Source organism: Dromiciops gliroides, chromosome 2 (genome assembly GCF_019393635.1).
Source record: "Dromiciops gliroides isolate mDroGli1 chromosome 2, mDroGli1.pri, whole genome shotgun sequence".
Classification (NCBI taxonomy): Eukaryota; Metazoa; Chordata; class Mammalia; order Microbiotheria; family Microbiotheriidae; genus Dromiciops; species Dromiciops gliroides.
In genome coordinates, this window is record NC_057862.1 from 81,317,404 (window position 1) to 81,336,978 (window position 19,575).

The following is a 19,575-nucleotide window of genomic DNA, read 5'->3' on the forward strand; positions in this document are numbered from 1 at the left end:
ATGCATTGTTGGTGGAGCTGTGAACTGATCCAACCCTCCTGGAGAGCAATTTGGAATTATGCCCAAAGGGTGATAAAGCTGTGCATACCCTTTGACCCAGCAATTCCACTTTTAGATCTTTTTCCCAAAGAAATCATGGAAGGGGGAAAGGGACCCACATGTACAAAAATATTTATAGCTGCTCTTTATGTAGTAGCAAGGAATTGGAAGTTGAGGGGGTGCCTATCAATTGGGGAATGGCTGGACAAGTTGTGGTATATGAATACAATGGAATACTATTGTGCTGTAAGAAACGATGAGCAGGAAGAGTTCAGAAAAACCTGGAGGGTCTTTCGTGGGCTGATGATGAGTGAGATGAGCAGAACCAGAACAACATTGTACACAGTATCATCAACATTGAGTGTTGATCTACTGTGATGGACTATATTCTTCTCACCAATGCAATGGTACAGAAGAGTTCCAAGGAACTCATGATAGAAGAGGATCTCCAAATCCAAGGGGAAAAAAAAAAAAAGAACTGTGGAGTATAGATGCTGATTGAACCATACTATTTCTTTTGGTTTTGATGCTGTTGTGTTTTTTTTTCTATTTTGAGGTTTTGCATCACTGCTCTGATTTTTTCTCTTGTAACAGGATTAATGCAGAAATAGGATTAATGTTATTATGTATATATATATATGTGTGTGTATATGTATATATAGATATATAGATATAACCTATATCAGATTACCTGCTGTCTAGGGGAGGGGGGAGGGAGGGGAGGGAGGGAGAAAAATCTGAAATTGTAAAGCTTGTAGAAACAAAAGTTGAGAACTATCTTTACATGTAACGGAAAAAATAAAATACCTTATATGTAAAAAAAAATAATGATGAAGGAGATGGTTTCAAGAAGTCTGGAAAAACTTGTATTAATCAATACAAAATAATTGGAGCAGAATCAGGAGTATAATTTATACTATAACAATGATACTGTAAAGACAAAAAAATTCTGAAATACTTAGGAACCCTGATCAATTCAATAACCCACTACATTTCCAGAATGCTCATGATAAAATGTGCTACCCACCTCCTGATAGAGAGATGATGGACTCAGTTGATTGCATTGTTGGTGGAGCTATGAACTGATCCAACCATTCTGGAGAGCAATTTGGAACTATGCCCAAAGAACTATGGGGCTGTGCATACCCTTTGACCCACTAATACCACTACTAGGTCTGTATACCAAAGAGATCATAGAAAAGGGAAAAGGAACCACATGTACAAAAATATTTATAGCTGCTCTTTTTGTGGTGGCAAGGAATTGGAAATTGAGGGGTTGCCCATCAGTTGGGCAATGACTGAACAAGTTGTAGTATATGAATGTAATGGAATACTATTGTGCTATAAGAAATGATGAGCAGGCAGATTTCAGAGAAACCTAGAAGGACTTATATGAACTGATGCTGAGTGAGATGAGCAGAACCAGGAGAACACTGTGCACATTATCAACATTGTGTGTTGATCAGCTGTGATAGACTTGACTCTTCTCAGCAATACAATGGTCCAAGATAGTTCCAAAGGACTCATGATGGAAAATGCTCTCCAAATGCAGAAAAAAAGAACTGTGGAATCTAGATGCAAACTGAACCATACTATTTCTACATTTTTTGTTTTTCTTTTTTGAGGTTTCTTTCCTTTTGCTCTGATTCTTCTTTCACAGCATGACTAATGCAGAAATATGTTTAATGTGATTGAACATATATAACCTACATCAGATTGCTTGCTTCTTGGGGAGGAGGGAGGGAGGGAGAAAAAATTGAAACTAGACATCTTAGGAAACAAATGTTGAAAACTATCTCTACATGTAACTAGAAAATGATAAAATACTTTCGTGATTAAAAAAAATGTGAACTTTGAAATATAGATCCCTAACCTTTCATTGTATACTTTGGAACTATTATTCTTTTTGGCTACCTTCTTACAGTACTGGATGCTCTTTTTAAAAAATGGCTCCCAACACCTTGAGTCAGGAGAACAAACAACCTTATTCCTCATGAGGAATATTCCTTATTCTGCCACTTGCAGATACTCTCTTGTAGTTATCAGTCAGTAACAAAGTCTCATTTGAAATTTACTACACCTGCCTATATCACCCTGGCCAGATCTTGGCTGCAATTATCTCTCAGTCTCTAGGTTATTCTCCTTTCCATCTCAATGAATTCAGTACTTGGTTTGCAGTCTTCCTCTTCAGTCAACCCCTGCCCTTATACATGGGAAAGTATATAGTTGATCTGTTAAAACCTTGGCCTTTCAGTTCAACTTCAACAACTGCTGTGACCTTTACCTCATCGATATAGAGGAATGTGCATAACTTTGATGTCACCACTACCCAGAATTGTTCTATAACCATGATGCAGAACTCTGAAATTCTTTTTTTTTTTTTTAGTTTTTTTTTCTGGTGAGGCATTTGGGGTTAAGTGACTTTCCCAGGATCACACAGCTAGTAAGTGTCAAGTGTCTGAATCCAGATTTGAACTCAGGTCCTCCTGACTCCAGGGCCAGTGCTCTATCCACGGCACCACCTAGCTGCCTCTCTGAAATTCTTAATACAATATCCTGTACTTTCTTCTCTCCTTATGCTTTAGTTCTAAGTGTATTCTTCACTCTGTGACTTATACTTCATCTCCTGCCTCCAAATCCATCACCCTGGTTCTGGCTTCACATTCCTTTTTTTTTTTTTTTGGCCATCACCACTGATCTTTGACCCTTTAGTCCTTTCATTGCTCATGCCTTGCTAAATAGCATTAGGTTACCATCACTATACCTACTTTATTTCTGCAGCATTGCCAACTCTTTATATCACTGCCCCCATGATAAACACAACTGAAGGTTATATAGTCAATCGTACTTGCTGGTTCCCTTATAAATTTATTTTATCTAATTTCAAATGGGCTCTCATTACTGTACAACCAGCCTTCTTTTCTTCCTTAATTGGCTCTCTATTGCATACTTCAAAGTGGCTGCTCAAAACTCTTTTCCCTTAACAGGCTTTTAATTTACTCTCTCCTCCTTCCCTCTTGAGATAAATGAAGGCTATCAAGCATGAGATTTCTCTTCCTTTTTTCTATACCTCAGACATCCTCTATAGAATTCTCACATCTCTTTTTTTTCAGTCTCTGATAAAGAGGAAGATGGTCTTTCTCCTTGCCAAGACTAACACCTGTAGTTATGCTGTTGATTCAGTCCCTCTCATCTTCTCTGAAAACTAGCCCCTTTGATCATCTCAGACCCTATATAGTTTCCCTATAGACAAACCCCACCTCTTCCAAATCAGTGAGCCTTCCCTTGCAACAAAGAAAAACAGTTAAGCAAAACCAAATAACATTGCAACCACTTCTAATAGTATATGCAACATTCTACACTCATAATCTCCCACCTTTACAAGGAAGAGATGTATTTTTTCATATTCGTTCTACAGCTAAAATAAGTCCTTGTAATTACATAGTAGCCTCCTTATTTTAGTGTTCTTTTTATTTACAATATTGTAGTTTGGTCATGTTGTGAGTGAGAAACATATAGCTCAAGTGATATTAGTTACTCTGAGATATGAAAGAATGAGGGGAGTCCCCAGGGAATTAGGGGGATCCTATGAAGAGGATTTATACAGAGCTATGGATAAGAATCATAGAGGCAGGGAGTAATTGCAATTGACATGATAGGAGGGAGTAAACTCATGTGAATTAAATCAGATCCATCAAAGTATTTGGGATGCATTTGTTACTTACACTTGAATATCTGTCTGTCTATCTGACCTCCCTATACCATGTTGGGGATGGACTACATTCCTCTTCAAGTTACTTTGGGCTGAGCATCACTGTCCTCTGGGTCAGAACTTCTGAGCAGAAAGAAATTTTGGTTAAAAACAATCTTGGTGAATGATGAGATGTGAGGAAGGAGATAGAAACCTCAGAACTTCCCTTCTTTTTAGTTACTACAGGGAGATTCAACCCAAGAGGTGGGAAAACCAATTAGGCTATTAAGAGGTATGAAGATTTTTCTATCCATATTCAAAGCAGGCACTTACATGAATGTGCACCAATAAGATTACTATCATCTCTTTTCATCTGGATGATTAGTCAATTGAAATAATTCAGAATATTAGTTTGCAGCTATTTTCTACTAAAACATTGCAATACATTTACATTAAATCACTTCCTTACTTAAAATATTCAGAAAGGTTACAGTAAAGTATCCTAATGGAGTCTTGTTCTAAAATGCTTATAATGTGGGGTACTAAGATGAAAATGTTTTTACATTTACAAGGGTGTATACTCTAGCCCTGGAGCCTCACTATAACTCTAGCCTCAGGATCCATGCCATGAAACTGCCTTATAAGTGAAACTGCATCATAACAAAGTTCTTTTGGCACTTCAGTAATGAAACTCCCTTGGACAGAGTCCAAGATGGCTCTACCTTACAATGAAACCAGATCTATAGTGAAGAATATAATGGCTATAATGGCTGGTTTCCAGTGGGGCTTCAGTGGTAAAAACCTGGCTTTTCTTTGACTTTTTATTCCTTTAGTTTCATTTCTGAAACGTCCTCTCTCCCTTTCTTGAACTGTTGAATTTTTAGCTTGTAAAGCTAATTGGAATGCTCCCTCCTTCATGAAACCTTTCCTAATGGATAAGTACTTTTTTCCTTAGACTTCACGTTTTGTTTGTTAAGCCTACAGTAAGGTTAAATTCTATTGTAGGGTTTGGGAAGTCAATTCTACAATGCATTTATGTTGTTTCATATTATGTTATATTGTATTTTATAGATGTGTTTTATCTCATTCAATCATTTTAGTCACCCCCGACTCTTTGTGATCCCATTTGGGGTTTTCTTGGCAAAGATATTGGAATGGTTTGTCATTTCCTTTTCCAGTTAATTTTACAGATGAGGAAACTAAGGCAAAAAGGGTTAAGTGACTTGCTCAAGGTCACAGAGCTCGTGTCTAAGGCCAGATTTGAACTCAGGAAAATGCTTTCTTGACTCCAGGCTCGGCACTCTATGCACTGCACCACCTAGCTGCCTCTTTTATCCTCTAGATGAAACGTGCCTGAAAGAAGCCCAACTCTCTCATCCCCTTTTACTCTAGAGGGCGCCAGTTACCCCGGCTAGACAACTAGCGGACTAATTAGGGGCAGTCCTCATGTAGTACGAAACCCGGTGATTGGTTTCCAGCGCGGATGTGGACGCTCCCGGCTCCAATACCTTCACCTCGGTTGGTCCACAACAGCCAATGGGGGCGTTTCTGCAAATACACATATCCTTGTTTTAGAGTGTCCAACAGCTGCTGCTCCCCAAATAACCCGCCTACTCCCCACCCACCATCCCCTCTCCACTGGGTTCCGCTGCTCCTCGGAAACCTCTGAGACAAAACCGAACCTGCCTCCCCGCCGAGCCGACCCAGCTCTCTCGCACGTGCCCCTCCCCGCAGCCGCGCCCCGCCTCCCGGGGCTCGAGCTCAACTCCACTCCTCCCCCCACGTCGTCGTCGAGGCCGCCTCCTCCGCGGCGCTCGCGCTCGGCCCAGGGGGGGGGGGTAGCGCGAGCTATCCGACTGAGCATGCTCCGTGGGCTGGGCCAGCTCCGGGCGCAAGGAGGAAGCGTTTCCAGAGCTCCTGGCGGTGGCGCTGGGGAATGCGGTACGGGTTAGCGTGGCGGCTGCTGCACCCCGCGCTCGGCACGACCTTCCTCCCCGTCCTCACCGCTCGCCTCTGCGGGGAGCATCTTTCGGGGTAAGTGGGCGGCCTGGCCGGGCCGCAGCGCCGGGGCCCACGGGGGAGGGCGGCTGGGGTCTGGGGCTGCAGCTGCCGGGGGCGATTCCGCAGCCCCCGCCCCGCGGCGCCCGCCGCCTGGCCCCCGGGCTCCGGAGGCGGCCGGCCGGCCGCAGTCCTCCTCGGGCGCCCGGCTGGGGGCGAACCCGAGGAGCCCGGGCCTGGCGGGAGGGCAGCGGGCAGGGCGAGCCTGGCGAGGGCCCGGCCGTGCTGGGCAGAGCAGAGGGCGCGGATCCGCGGCTTGTGTGACCTAGGGTCGCCGCGGGGACTATGTCACAAGGCCGGTGTGGGGAGGCCGAGGAGCGCCGCGCTGTGGCGGGCAGCAAAGTGCGGCGACCGGGGTGGCGGGGGTCGGGTCAAGTGATGCCCCTCCGGTGGGACCGGGTCCGACCGCTGGAAGAAAAGCCTCCACTGACGGAATCTGACTTTTCCCAGGGGAAGAGAACCTGAACAGAAGACAAGCAGGTAGGCAGGAGGAGGAGCCGGAGGAGGAGGAGGAGCAGGAGCAGCAGCAGCAGCAGCAGCGGCAGGAGCTGCAGCAGCTGCAGCTGGGCCAGGGCCAGGGCCGGCCGCGAACAGGACCCGGCGAGGACTGCCAGCCACCCAGACGCTGCGCCCTCCCCTTGGAGCCGCCGTGTGGCGGGGCTCTCATTGGACCTCTGCCTTCCCATGACTCCGAACTCCCCGTTTTCACCTTAGGCTCGTAGGCTTTTTGATCTGGAAGAGACCCTAAAGGGCGCCTCCGAGTCTCTCCCCACTTTGCAGAGGAGGAGGAGTGGGGTTTGAGTGTTCCGGTAGAAACTGCGTGCTCTGTTGGGAATATAAGGTGGTGGTGTGTTTTGCTGTTGTCCGTCATATTATACCAAAAAGTATTTTTTGTGTGGTGGTTCTTTATATCCACCTTAGAGACTTGTGTTTCTTTTCTTTCTCCAACAGCAGTTGGAAAATATAGGTAGGCTCGTGCATTTGTGTAAGATCCATTCTCTGGGATTTCATCATTCAAATATAGGACACCTGCTATGGGGAGGCATTGAATAGTGTACAGTGTAGAAAGGAGTTCCGGATCTGGAATCAGGGAGTGTGGGTTTATATCCCACCTCTGATGCTTGTTATGTGACCCTCGGGCAAAGCACTCAACCTCTCCAGGCTTCTGTATCCTAATTTGTAAAATGTGGGGCTTCAGACTGGATTTCTTTAAGGTCTCTTCCAGCTCTAAGATCCTTACTGTCATATGACCCTGAGGGCAAAGCATTGTACTTAAGCTCTGGAGAGATTACCAACAAACATAAGATTTATTCTGCCTGGTAGTAGAGGATGACAAAGTAATTAAGGCAATGTTGATGCCAGTGAGCAACAAGGCAGTTAAGCACAACAGGATTTCATAAATGGTCAGGAGACATCAGGAAAGAAGTGGGACTTGAGTTTGCCCCTTAAATAAAAGAGAAGTAGGATTCAGATGTATGTATTCAGATGGAGAAGGGTTTTACAGGTATGGAGTATCTTTAGGAGACTAGACCAGTGTTACTTGAGTGAAGTTTTTCAATCAACAAGTGTTTATTAAGTATCTATTATGTTTCAGACAACTCTCCTAGTCTCTGTGGATACAGAGACCTTGAACAGCCTCTGCTTTCATTACCTTCTATCTGGAGAGATAAGATGGTCATATATAAAAATACACAAAATAAAATACAAGGTAAATTTATAGGGGGAGGACATGTGTAGTTGAGAGGGTCAGAAAAAGCTTTATGTAGAACAAAGGTGTCAGATACTAAGCCTGCAGCCCATAGCACACCCAAACCATATTAAAATGTAATTAGGAAATATTTAATAAAATAAAAATACAATAAAACAAATGACATTACATTTTTATTCTTATGTGTGGTTTAGTGACCCTCATTTTTATTTGAGTGTGACACTACTGGTAGAGAAGATAGCACTTGAGCAGTTTTGAAGATTCTAAGAGGTGGAGGTGAGAAAGAAATATATTATTAGCACAGAGGACAGCCAGTACAAAGGTGAGGAAACTAGAGATATGGAGAGTTTATGTATTGCTTATGAGGATCAGTAAAACGTCTAGTTTGGCTGGATCATGGAGTAGTGTATAATGGGAGCATAATGAGTATTGTGAAGGGCTTTAAAAGCCCTTGTGCAGAAGTAGTCAGATGAAGAAAATGGAGAAGAGCTTGGATGCTTAGCAGAGCAGTTTGTTCTTTATCTTATAGGCAGCTGGGAAGTTTCTGGGATGAGGAAATGATGCTATAAGAATGGTATTTTTGGAAAATTCATCAGGTGTCATTGTGGAAGGGTCATTGAAGTAGATGGGAGGAGTCTGAGGGCATCTGTTTATCTGTCTTGATATTCCAACTCATATACTCCTTTGGTATTGGTACAGGTCATTTGGCAAGTAATGTCAGATTGCCAGGTGACATCTTTTATTCCTTTAGTCTTTGTGTATTACTATCACATTTTCCCAACTAAACCAGAGACTAATTGAAGAAGAGACTATATCTTATACTTTTATTTCTATCTGTGCAGTACACACAGCACCTTGCACATAATATGTACTCATAATAAATATTAATGAGAGGAAAAATCTTTAAAACTTGATTTTACAACTCTGAGATGAGTTTATTATGCTCATCATATCTGCAGGTGCTGCAACAGATCCTTATAAGTTCTGAAAGAAGGGCATACATTTAAATTTTTTTTCTCTATGGCTGCTTGAACACTGGTTAGTGTATTACCAGTCAGCAGACAGAAAATCTAGATACGTTTTTTTGCAAAGCTCATGTTGTTCTTTAGTCAACTCACTGTAACAAGTGTACACTTCTTTCCCTTTTGGTAAAGTATCATAGTGTTCTTTGTTGATGGTAAAACTACATTGTATTTAAATTTAAATGTTACTGTAAATGTTCAGATTACTCCAAAAAGTCAATCTAGCATTGTTTATCTGTTTTCTTATATGAAAATTGAAGCTATAAAACATTTGGTATTAAGATTCTTTAATTTAAAATTTCAAGGTTTTCCCTTTTTTGTGAGACAGTGTGTACTTTGGAAATATTTTGACAGTTCTCCCAGGGTTAAAAAACAAGGTGGGGTGTGTGTGTGTATGTGTGTGTGTGTGTGTGTGTGTGTGTGTGTGTGTTCCTGTGTGTTTGTTTCCCATTTTTGCTGACTGATGTTTTGGCAGCTTATCACCATATCAAGAGATTGGTTACTATCAGTGTATTTCATAGAACTTAATGTTCAAGGGAGCTAGGTGGTGAAGTAGATAGAGTACCAGGCCTAAAGTCAGGGAGACTTTTCTTCCTGAATTCAAATCCAGTCTCAGACATTTGCTCTGTGACTCTGGGCAAGTCACTTAACCCTGTTTACTTGAGTTTCCATATGTAAAATGAGGTGGAGAAGGAAAGGGCAAACCATTTAAGTATCTTTGCCTAGAAAACTCCAAATGGAGTCATGAAGAGTGGGACACTACTGAGTAACAACGAATGTTTTAAGTGTTTCACATTTTGGAGTTTACTGTATCTTTTCTCTTTCTGGTAGAGTTGGGCAAGGTGTGGGCTTGAGTTGGGAAGCTATGGGTTCAAATTCCATCTCAGATACTTAGCTGTGTCACTGGACGAGTCACTGAACTTCTCTAGGCCTCAGTTTCCTCATATGTAAAATGAGGGTGTTGAACTATTCCATAATTTCTAAGGTCTCTTCCGGCTCTAAATTTATAATTCTTTGCTCCTATAACATATACCTTCATGGGTTGAAAAAGTGGGATGCTGGCAATGGTTTGTTCTTGGAGCTCTGAGAACACAAGGGGTCTGCAAAACTCCCTAGAACTGCAGGAACCAGATTAAAATGTCATTGGAAAATGTTTAACAAAATAAATAAAAATATAACACAATATAGATAATGCTAATTTGTGATTTTCTAAGCCAGTTGGTGCTATCAGGGATGTTTCTATTTGAGTTTGAAAAAACTGCTCTACATAAGCATTAATGGAAGAGATGAAGTTCAGAATTTAGAGTTCTTGAGGGGCAGCTAGGTGGCGCAGTGGAGAAAGCACTGGCCCTGGATTCAGGAGGACCTGAGTTCAAATTCGGCCTCAGACACTTGACACTAGCTGTGTGACCCTGGGCAAGTCACTTAACCCTCATTGCCCTGCAAAAAAAGACAAAAAAGCCCCCAATAACAACAGAATTTAGAGTTCTTTATCCAAGGTTCAGTACCCAAATATAGCGCCTAAGATAGGTGTGAAAGAGGCCAATGAGCCTTATCTTCCAGATGGTTTTTGTTGATAGCTAATTGGGGATTTTATAACAAACTTTAGGGCTTTTTTGGGGGTAGGTTTTATTCAAATGATACAATCCTATTTTATTAATCACTGCTTTAGGTTGCATCTTTAGGGTGAGAAAAGAGTTGATACACTTATTTAAGATCAAATTATAAAGTAATAAAATTAATAAGATTAAATAAAAATTAAAATAAAATATATTTAAGATTTTATTTATATCAGATTAGAACAATCTGCATTGTGATTGCAAACACAGTCCAGATCTAGCAGTGAAAAATGTTAGTGGTCATTTGACAAATGCTTTCCAATGGCACATGAATTAAGGTTTGTAAAATTCCTTGGACTTCTAAGATGTACCCACCAGTCTCAGTCAAGTCATTAAACATTTATTGAATGCCTACTGTGTACCAGGCACTGAACTAAATGTGGAGAAATATAAAGGCAAAAGACAGTCCCTGCTCTCATGGAGCACACAGTTTAATGAAGGAGGAGACGACATGCAAACAACCATGTATAAATAAGACATATGCAGGATAAATTGGAGATAATCAACAGAGGGGAGGCACTAGAATTAAGGGGGATCTGGAAAGGCTTCTTTTAGAAGGTTAGGTTTTAGCTGAGACTTGAAGGAAACCAGGACACAGAGATGAAAAGGGAGAGTAGTCTAGGCTTTTGGGACAACCAGGGAAAATGCCACTGGGTTTCAAAATTAATGCTTAATTCTTCCAGGTATATAGATTGCTTTGAGGAGGAGAAAAACCCAGAGATAGCAGGATTTCAGGATGTACTAAGTTTATGAAGGTTACTTATTCACTATGTGCCCTAACCCAAATCCCCTTTTTCCAGTTCCTTTACCTGTTGCTCACGTTAAGATTTAGATAGTTCCTCCCAGCAGTCTTGTGAAGTTGGTAAATTAACAGGACTTTTGCATTTGACAAATGAGAAGAACAGGGATTAGAAAGGTCAAATACCCTGCTCAGACATATTGGTAGGTCGGATTCAAATTATCAACTGAATTTAGTAATTCTTTTTTTTGTTTTGTTTTGTTTGGTGGTGGGTCAGTGAGGGTTAAGTGACTTGCCCAGGGTCACACAGCTAGTAAGTGTTAAGTGTCTGAGGCTGGATTTGAACTCAGGTACTCCTGACTCCAGGGCCGGTGCTCTATCCACTGCACCACCTAGCTGCCGCGCCCCCCCCCCCCCCAGTAATTCTTAATAACATTTGTTTGTTTGCTTAGCACAGTGCCTGGCACATGATAGACAGATGTTAGATGACTAACTGGATTATTTGGAACTTAATCATGTTGTGTTATATGTCTCATTGCAGGCAGCAGTGACGTAGGCTTTTTTGTTTTTACTGTAGCACTTCCAATTGGGCTATCAGCTTCATAGGGCCAGCCCTTTTCTGGGAAGACCTGACCTTGCTATACCCTAACTTTATATCTCAACTAGTCAGTTAACTTTTCAGTCCCCTATGCAACTTTTTTTTGGGGGGGGGGTGAGGCAATTGGGGTTAAGTGACTTGCCCAAAGTGTCTGAGATCGGATTTGAACTCAGGTCCTCCTGACTCCAGGGCCCATGCTTTGTCCACTGCACCACCTAGCTGTCCCTCCTATGCACCTTTAAGACTCTACCACTAAGTTGTAGGGCTGGTCCCCACCCCCCTGCTTTGGTATAGGCAGTTCTTTCATCAGAAGTTCCTTAAATGAATGAAATCCTAGATCTGGTTTCTCCATTTCTCATTCCCATCCACTCCACTCCACAAATGAGCAGTTACAGAAGGGCCACCCAAGGGGCTACACTGGCATACCTGAATTGTTAAAAGGAGATAGTATAGGATGGTGGTAAGAACGCTAGATGTAGAATCACAGAACTGGAAAGCAAACCCTATTTGTGGCCACTTATACCTTGTGACCTTGGGCTAGTTAGTTTCTCCAGGCTTCAGTTTCCTAATGTGCAAAACAAAGAGGGTGAAATAAATGATCTCTGTAGTTCCTTTTAGCTCTAAATTTTATCTTGTGGCCTAGGGAAAAGGCCTCCAGAACTTAAGTTGATTCTGTATGGGATATTTGTTAGAGAATATGGACAATAATTGATGAGGATGAAAGGGCATGGGGGGGGGGTTGGTTTGCAAAGTGGAGAAAGTACCTGCATTGATGAAATCATAAATCATTTGAAGTGATTATATCTAAAGATCTAAATTATACTATCCTTCACCCCCTGTTCCCAAGTCAGCTTTATACAATATTGCTTCTTAAAATTGGTATTGTTTTTCCTTGAATGTATATGTATTTTTTTCCTTTAAAAGTGGCAGCTAAGGGCAGCTAGGTGGTTCAGTGGTTAGAGCACCGGCCCTGGAGTCAGGAGTACCTGAGTTCAAATCCGGCCTCAGACACTTGACACTTAGTAGCAGTGTGACCCTGGGCAAGTCACTTAACCCCAATTGCCTCACCCCCCAACCCCCCCAAAAAGTGGCAGCTAGATGGTACAGTGTATAGAGCACTGGGTCTGTAGTCAGGGAGACCTGAGTTCAAATCCACCCTCAGATATTTAACTAGTTATGTGACCCTAGGGGGCAAATCACTTAATCTATTTGCTTTAGTTTTTTCCACTGTAAAATCGGGATGATAAATAATAGCACCTACCTCACAGGTATGTGAGGGTGAAATGAAATAATATTTGTAAAGTGCTTAGCATGTAGTAGATGCTGTATGAAGGCCTCGTTATTGTTATTTTTAATCACAACCTCATTTTGGGGGAGTGGCTTAAATACCCTGGTCTGTAATAGAAAGTCCCTTAAAGAGGGGTGTTTTTTGTTTTTTGGGGTTTTTTTGGCAGAACAGTGAGGGTTAAATGACTTGCCCAGGGTCACACAGCTAGTGTCAATTGTCTTAGGTCACATTTGAACTCAGGATCCACTGTGCCGACTAGCTGCCCTAAGAGTATTTCTTTTGTTTTGTTTTGTTTTTTAGTGAGGCAATTGGGGTTAAGTGACTCGCCCAGGGTCACACAGCTAGTGTTAAGTGTCTGAGGCCGGATTTGAACTCAGGTCCTTCTGACTCCAGGGCTGGTGCTCTATCCACTGCGCCACCTAGCTGCCCCATAAGAGTATTTCTTAAAATGTATAGTATTGATACTTGGTAAATGCCACGTCACAGGTTTTGTTGTTGTACCAAAAGACTAAAAAAATGTAAGCAGGTGCTCAGTTATGTTGTCTAGTTTTGGGAAGAAGTGAAATGTAATAATTACGATTGTGTATGTAGAAGATTGGAAGTGTTAAAAAGCAAGTTGTTAGTGCTTCTTTTCCAAATTTTTTTTTTAATAACAGTAAAATTATGCCATAAGACTCCAGGCCCAACATCCACATTTTTTTTTTCAGTTCTCTTACCTCAGGAGATCCATCAGTCTCTTTCATTATGCCAGTATTGTTGTTGAGTGTCAGAATCAAAGGGAGTGGCCTTCCTACCATAACTTAAATTGTTAAAACCAATATACCTCTGATAAGAGGAATCCAGTAGGCACTGTTTTGACTCAGGAAAGGGAACTTGGTAATTTATGACCTTGAGCAAGTTCAGGATTTTCGAGCCCTAATAACTAGTTATTAGCTAGAAATTCCAGGTAAAATTAGTAGGTTAGTCACTCTCATACTTTCTGATTTTCTTGGGTTCCAGAATAGTATTGTGGAATCAAGATGTTGAGGGTTGGGCTCTATAAGATATTTAAGGTCCCAAATTCCATGAAATCTAAGTTGTCTAGGAAAAAAACCTGACAATTTGATTTTTTAAATTATTGATACTTTTTTTTTTTGACACAACAGGTAGTTCCAAACAACCTCCCTCATATAAAATACAACTTCATTCTCTACCCTACCCCTTGATAGTTCGCTAGTTATTTAAAGAATGCATCTTTTTTTTTTCTGTTAAATTTGAACATTGACTTATATTTGACCATAGTTGTATTGCCTTTCAGTGTTGAGTTTATTGACATTGTTTTGGCTCAGCAGTCTTCATTTTGTATTTCTTCATACAAGTCTTTACGTGTTTCTCTTAATTCTTCAGTTACTCTTTATGATGAGATAATAACATATTAAATTCATGTACTACTGTTTGTTCAGTCATTCTCCAGTCATTGGACATAAGTGTTGTCACCAGCTCTTTCCAAACTGGTTTTAAGGAAGAAAACAGCATAGAGTAGTTGAAAGAATACTGAATTAGAAGTTAGGAGATCTGAGCTCTGATTCTGATTTGGCCTTTCAGTAGTTTGTGCAGTCCATGGACAAACACCCTTTTCGTCTCAGTGCTTCAGTTGGTCAGTTTCTTTTGCAGTTTTGGGGTTTTGAACGGAAAGTTTAGAGCTTAGTATCAGACTTTTAAAGTACTAGATTTGGAGTCAGAATAACCTGGCTGTTAGTCTTGTCTCTTTTACTTCTTAGTCTTGTTGTGACTTTTGGCAAGTCATTTTAACATTTCTGACCCTGTTTCTTCAGTTGAGGTGCTTAGAGTAAATAATCTCTGAGACTTCTTCCAGCTCTGTAATACCGTAGTTGATTGATTTCATGTGTTCATGCATCAAAAAATGATTGTTAGTTGGAGCCTAGTTTCTGTGCAGAATTGTACTTGAAATCTGTACTGTAGATAGCTCTGAGAATAGAGGTCCTTTTAGCATGTTCTAGGACGAACTTGCCAATATGATTTTATAGAAGGACCAATTATTATAATTATTTTTATAGATTTGAGTGGTATATACTAAACGTTCCTTTTAGACAGTTTGTATGATGAGTATTCAGTATTTATAATAATTGTCTAGGTGTATACCAAGTTACCTTTATAGACCCAGAATTTCCTTTTTAGTATTTAGCCACATAGACTTGGCATAAAACATTTTGTTAGAAAATATTTTTATGAAACTTTTAAAAAGCATTAGTTTTTCTCAAGAATACATAAAGGAAGGGGGCAGCTAGGTGGCACAGTGGATAAAGAACAGGTCCTGGATTCAGGAGGACCTGAGTTCAAATCCAACCTCAGATACTTGACACTTACTAGCTGTGTGACTCTGGGCAAGTCACTTAACCCTCATTGCCCCACACAAAAAAAAGAGCAATATATATTTCACTTTCTAAGAAATAAAATTCTTCCAGGACTATTTGCACATGTCTGTAATAATCCCAACTACCATAGGGGAGGCCCAGGCTGGGGGATCTCGGGCTCAGGATTCCTGAGGTATGATGGAGTAAAGGTATATGCATTAATTTTGACATTAATATAGTGAGCCCTGTGGGGGTGGAGTATACTAGGTTGCCTAAGGAAGGACAACCCAGCCCCAGAAATGAAGCTGGGGGGAGGGATTCTGAGTTCACTTGAAGAATTAAATTAAACATTAATAAGTGGTTTGCAAACCTTAAAACGCTATATAAATGTCACCTATTTAAAATAAAATATTCTACATCCAGAGGGAAATTTCTATTAAATTAAGATACTTAGCTTACAACTAATACTCTGTATAATGAATAGGTTGAACAAAACTGTCACTAGAATTCCTAAAATACTGTTTCCCAGTGTTTGTGAAGGAAAAAAAATTAAGAGAGCCTGCTTTAGAAGTCACTTCTCTTAGATATTGTCTTAGAAATCATTAGCTGGGAAAAACAGCACAGAAAGCCCATTTGTCTTTGTGTTAGTTTTTCTTTTTTTTTTTTAGTGCAAAAATCATTTGCTTTTTTTTTGGCCTTGCTTCATCATCTGTGAACTCAGGGGTTTTACTGGATGTTATTTAGGGTTTCTTCCAACTCTGGTGAACCTGGGCAAGTAATTTAGCTTCTCTGTCCTTGTTTTTTTTCATATCTAAAACAAGTGATTTGGATTAACCTCAGACTTAGTTTCTTCATCTGTAAAATGAGGATAATAATAGCAACTATTTCACTGGGTTGTTGTGAGGATCAAATGGGAAAATTATGTAAAGCACTTTGAAATGCTAACTATTATTATTAGATGACAACCAAGGGCATTTCCAGCTTGAAATCTGTGATCTAGTGGTTGTGTGATAAGGCAGTTTAACTAATCCTTGAAATTTAATTAAACAACCTCAAAAACAAAATTCCACTTTGCTCCTTAGTACTACCTCCTCCTCTCTGCCCTTTCCCCCCTCTAGTTTCTGTCTTGGGATGGAAAAATCTTTTCACATGCTTATAAAGTTTCCCAAGTCTCTGCTTCCCAGTTTCTTTCTTTTTTTTTTTGCTGAGGCAATTGGAGTTAAGTGACTTGCCCAGGGTCACACAGCTAGTAAGTGTTAAGTGTCTGAGGCTGGATTTGAACTCTGGTACTCCTGAATCCAGAGCCGGTGCTCTATCCACTGCGACATCTAGCTGCCCCTGCTTCCCAGTTTCTGACTGAGTGCTCTTGGACTTCAATTCAGTTTTTGTCTGCAGTGACCAGTATAGGGCCTGACCCAGCCAGCACCCAAAGAGGGTGGGTGTGGAGGCTTAGACTTCATCAGACAGCATTTGAGCTGAGTATGTTTTTGAGCTGGAGCTCCAGACGATAGGAGCCTTCCTAAAACACAGGCTTGGGATTTGTACCATAGTGCCCAGTTTTTTCTACAAAACACAACTAATGTGAACAATTATTTTAGTCATGTTCGTGTTTTCCATACCGGTGTTAAAAAGCCCCCTTTGCCCTTAGAATTGTGTTTCAAATGTATGGCATGTATGATTATAAAATGAGAGGGAATTAATCAATGATAGCATTTATGACCACACCTGTATGTCAAAGGTAATTGCAAAAACTATAACCAAGTACTTACTGAAATTGCTCTGAAATTGCAGATGTCATTGTGTAACCAGAAGGTGCTAGGCTGCTCCCTCCTGAAGTGGGTGGAGCTGTAAACCTTAAATAAACACAGAGATTAATGTCACCCATCCAGATCCAGCAGTTATTCTAAGAGTCAACAGGAAGTAGAGTAAGAAAGGATAAATCAGGGTAGACTGGCTCTGAGAACAGATGAATTGTGTCAGGATAGGAAAGTAGAAGAATCTGATCAGAGTCATAATTACCAATCTCTGGTCAGGTCAGTGTCCAGACCTGAGGAAAGAGACCTGCCAATATCCTGAGCTTGAGAATTAGATCTTAGGTTAAGAGGTGGAGAAAATGATTGGGCAGAGGCTATAAATCTTTTTTTTTTTTAATGAGATATTTTATTTTTTCCATTACATGTAAAGATAGTTCTCAACTTTTGTTTATACATGCTTTACAATTTCAGATTTTTCTCCCTCCCTCCCCTCCCTCCCCCCTCCCCTAGACAGCAGGTAATCTGGTATAGGGTATATCTATATATCTCTATACGTATACATATATATATATATATATACACACACATATATATACACATAATAACATTAATCCTATTTCTGCATTAATCCTGTTACAAGAGAAAAAAAATCAGAGCAGTGATGCAAAACCTCAAAATAGAAAAAAAAAACAACAGCACCCAAACAAAAGAAATAATATGGTTCAATCAGCATCTATACTCCACAGTTCTTTCTTTCTTTTTTTTTTTCTTGGATTTGGAGATCCTCTTCTATCATGAGTTCCCTGGAACTCTTCTGTACCATTGCATTGGTGAGAAGAATATAGTCAGAGGCTATAAATCTTTATAGCAGAGACTACAGTGTATCAGGAACACAAATGAATATAGATATTTCTGTAACCCTGTAACATCCCTTCTTCCCCTATCTCTTAAATACTGGTAAGTAGATCTGTATAAAGCTGTATTTCATGTGTTATACAGGATTGAGAGATATGAGAAAAGTTTGATAAGCTGAGCAAGTTGTGTAATTTCTTCAGATCTCAGTTGACTCATTTTTAAAATAAAGGGAGTTGGATTCTACATGGATTCCAAAGCCCTTTCCAGCCTAAACCTTTGATCCTGTGTACTCACAGTGAAGTATCAAATGAAAATGAGTTAGCTCTTTCCCTGCTTCCTCTCCCCCAATAAGTAGGGAATGTTCTGAGCTGTGGTATGAAACAGTCCCACTTAGACAGTGGCTTGAGATGTGCAAGATCAGGGTAAGGGGAATCTGTATCTGCCCAAGATCCATTCCTTCACATTCTCATTCTTGGGAAAGCCCCTGATTTATAAGCTTTGGGGTTTCTTTCTATTTCTGGCTATCTAGTATCTGAGAACATGAGAGTTGGAAGAAACCTAGAAGGTATCTAGTTCAACACACCATACAATGCAGAAAGTTCCTTTATAGCAGGGATGCTTAACCTTTTTCTCTGTCCATGGACCCCTTTGGTAGTCTGAAACCTACAGACCCCTTGTAATCATGTTTTTAAAAGCATGACATAAAATATATAGGATTACAAAGAACTAAGGTTCGTGAGAATAAAGATGTAATTATTTCCCCTCATCCAAGTTCATGGACCCTAGGTTAAGAACCCGCTCTATAGAATCCCTAGCAGATCCAGCCTTTCCTTTAACATACTCATTGATCAGGAAGTTGCCAAAGCAGCCCAATTCATAACCGTATTTCTTTAATCAGCTAGGTAGCACAGCAGATACAGTGCCGGACATGGAGTCAGGAAAGTCTGAGTTCAAATTTGACTTGATGTATTAGTTGTTTGTCCCTCAGCAAATAGCTTAGTCTCTATTTGCCTGAGTTTCCTCAACTGTAAATTGAGAAACCTAACTCCCAGAACTGTTTTGGTGAGAAAATGAAATATTTGTGCTTTATAAACTTTAAAGTGGTATATGCTAGCCATTCTCATTCTTCATTTTTCAAAAACCATTTCCATCTGGTCAGAATATGCTTCTTTTGATTTCCATCCATTGGCATTAGTTTTAGGTACTGTACCCATGGAATTGCTATGGCAGTGTAAACAGTTTTTGATCTGCCTCGTAGCCCCTCAAATATCTGAAGAACTTTGTTATGGATTGGGAGTGGAATTGGGTGAAGGAGCCCATTCTGGTATAGAATGAGGTAGTGCTGAAAGAATCCCCTCTACAGGTATTTTTGTAACACTGTTATAAAGGTGAAAAGTCAAGTACACAAGGCACTGGGAATACAAAGAAAGGCAAACATCCTACCCAAAAAAGGTCACATTCTCACGTGGAGGAAACATAGGCAAACAACTCTATAGAAGAAATGATCCAGGTAAGATAAATTGGAGATAATTGTAGAGTGGAGGCACGGCCATGAAGGGAAGCAGGAATGATTTCTTATAGAAATGGGATCTTAGTTGGGATCTGAAGGAAACCAAAGGGTGAGAAGAAAAGGCATTCTACGATTGGAGAGGCTTGTTTGGGAAACTGCCAAGAAGCCAGGGCTACTTGGTTGTAAAGGATGTGGAATAGAGTAAGGTCTAAGAAGGCTGGAAAGGTAGGAAGAGGTCAGGTTATAAAGGCCTTTAAAAACCAGACAAAGGGTTTATGTTTGATCTTAGAGGGGTAATAGAGAACTACTGGAGTTTACTGAATAGGGATGCGACATGGAT

The 19,575-nt window shown here is 40.6% G+C and overlaps 1 protein-coding gene across 2 annotated transcripts in view; it reads left to right on the forward strand.

Annotated features, from left to right (window-relative positions):
* Window positions 1-5,406: 5,406 nt before the first annotated feature.
* The window catches only part of IDE (insulin degrading enzyme), a 100,799-nt gene continuing 86,630 nt past the window's right edge, over window positions 5,407-19,575 (forward strand). Inside the window, exon 1 of one of the 2 annotated variants that reach the window (XM_043983655.1) lies at window positions 5,407-5,764. In XM_043983655.1, the coding sequence (XP_043839590.1) occupies window positions 5,667-5,764 (98 nt within the window). In that variant the 5' untranslated portion in view covers window positions 5,407-5,666. The remainder of the gene's footprint in view (window positions 5,765-19,575) is intronic. The other variant, XM_043983654.1, reaches the window with a different exon arrangement.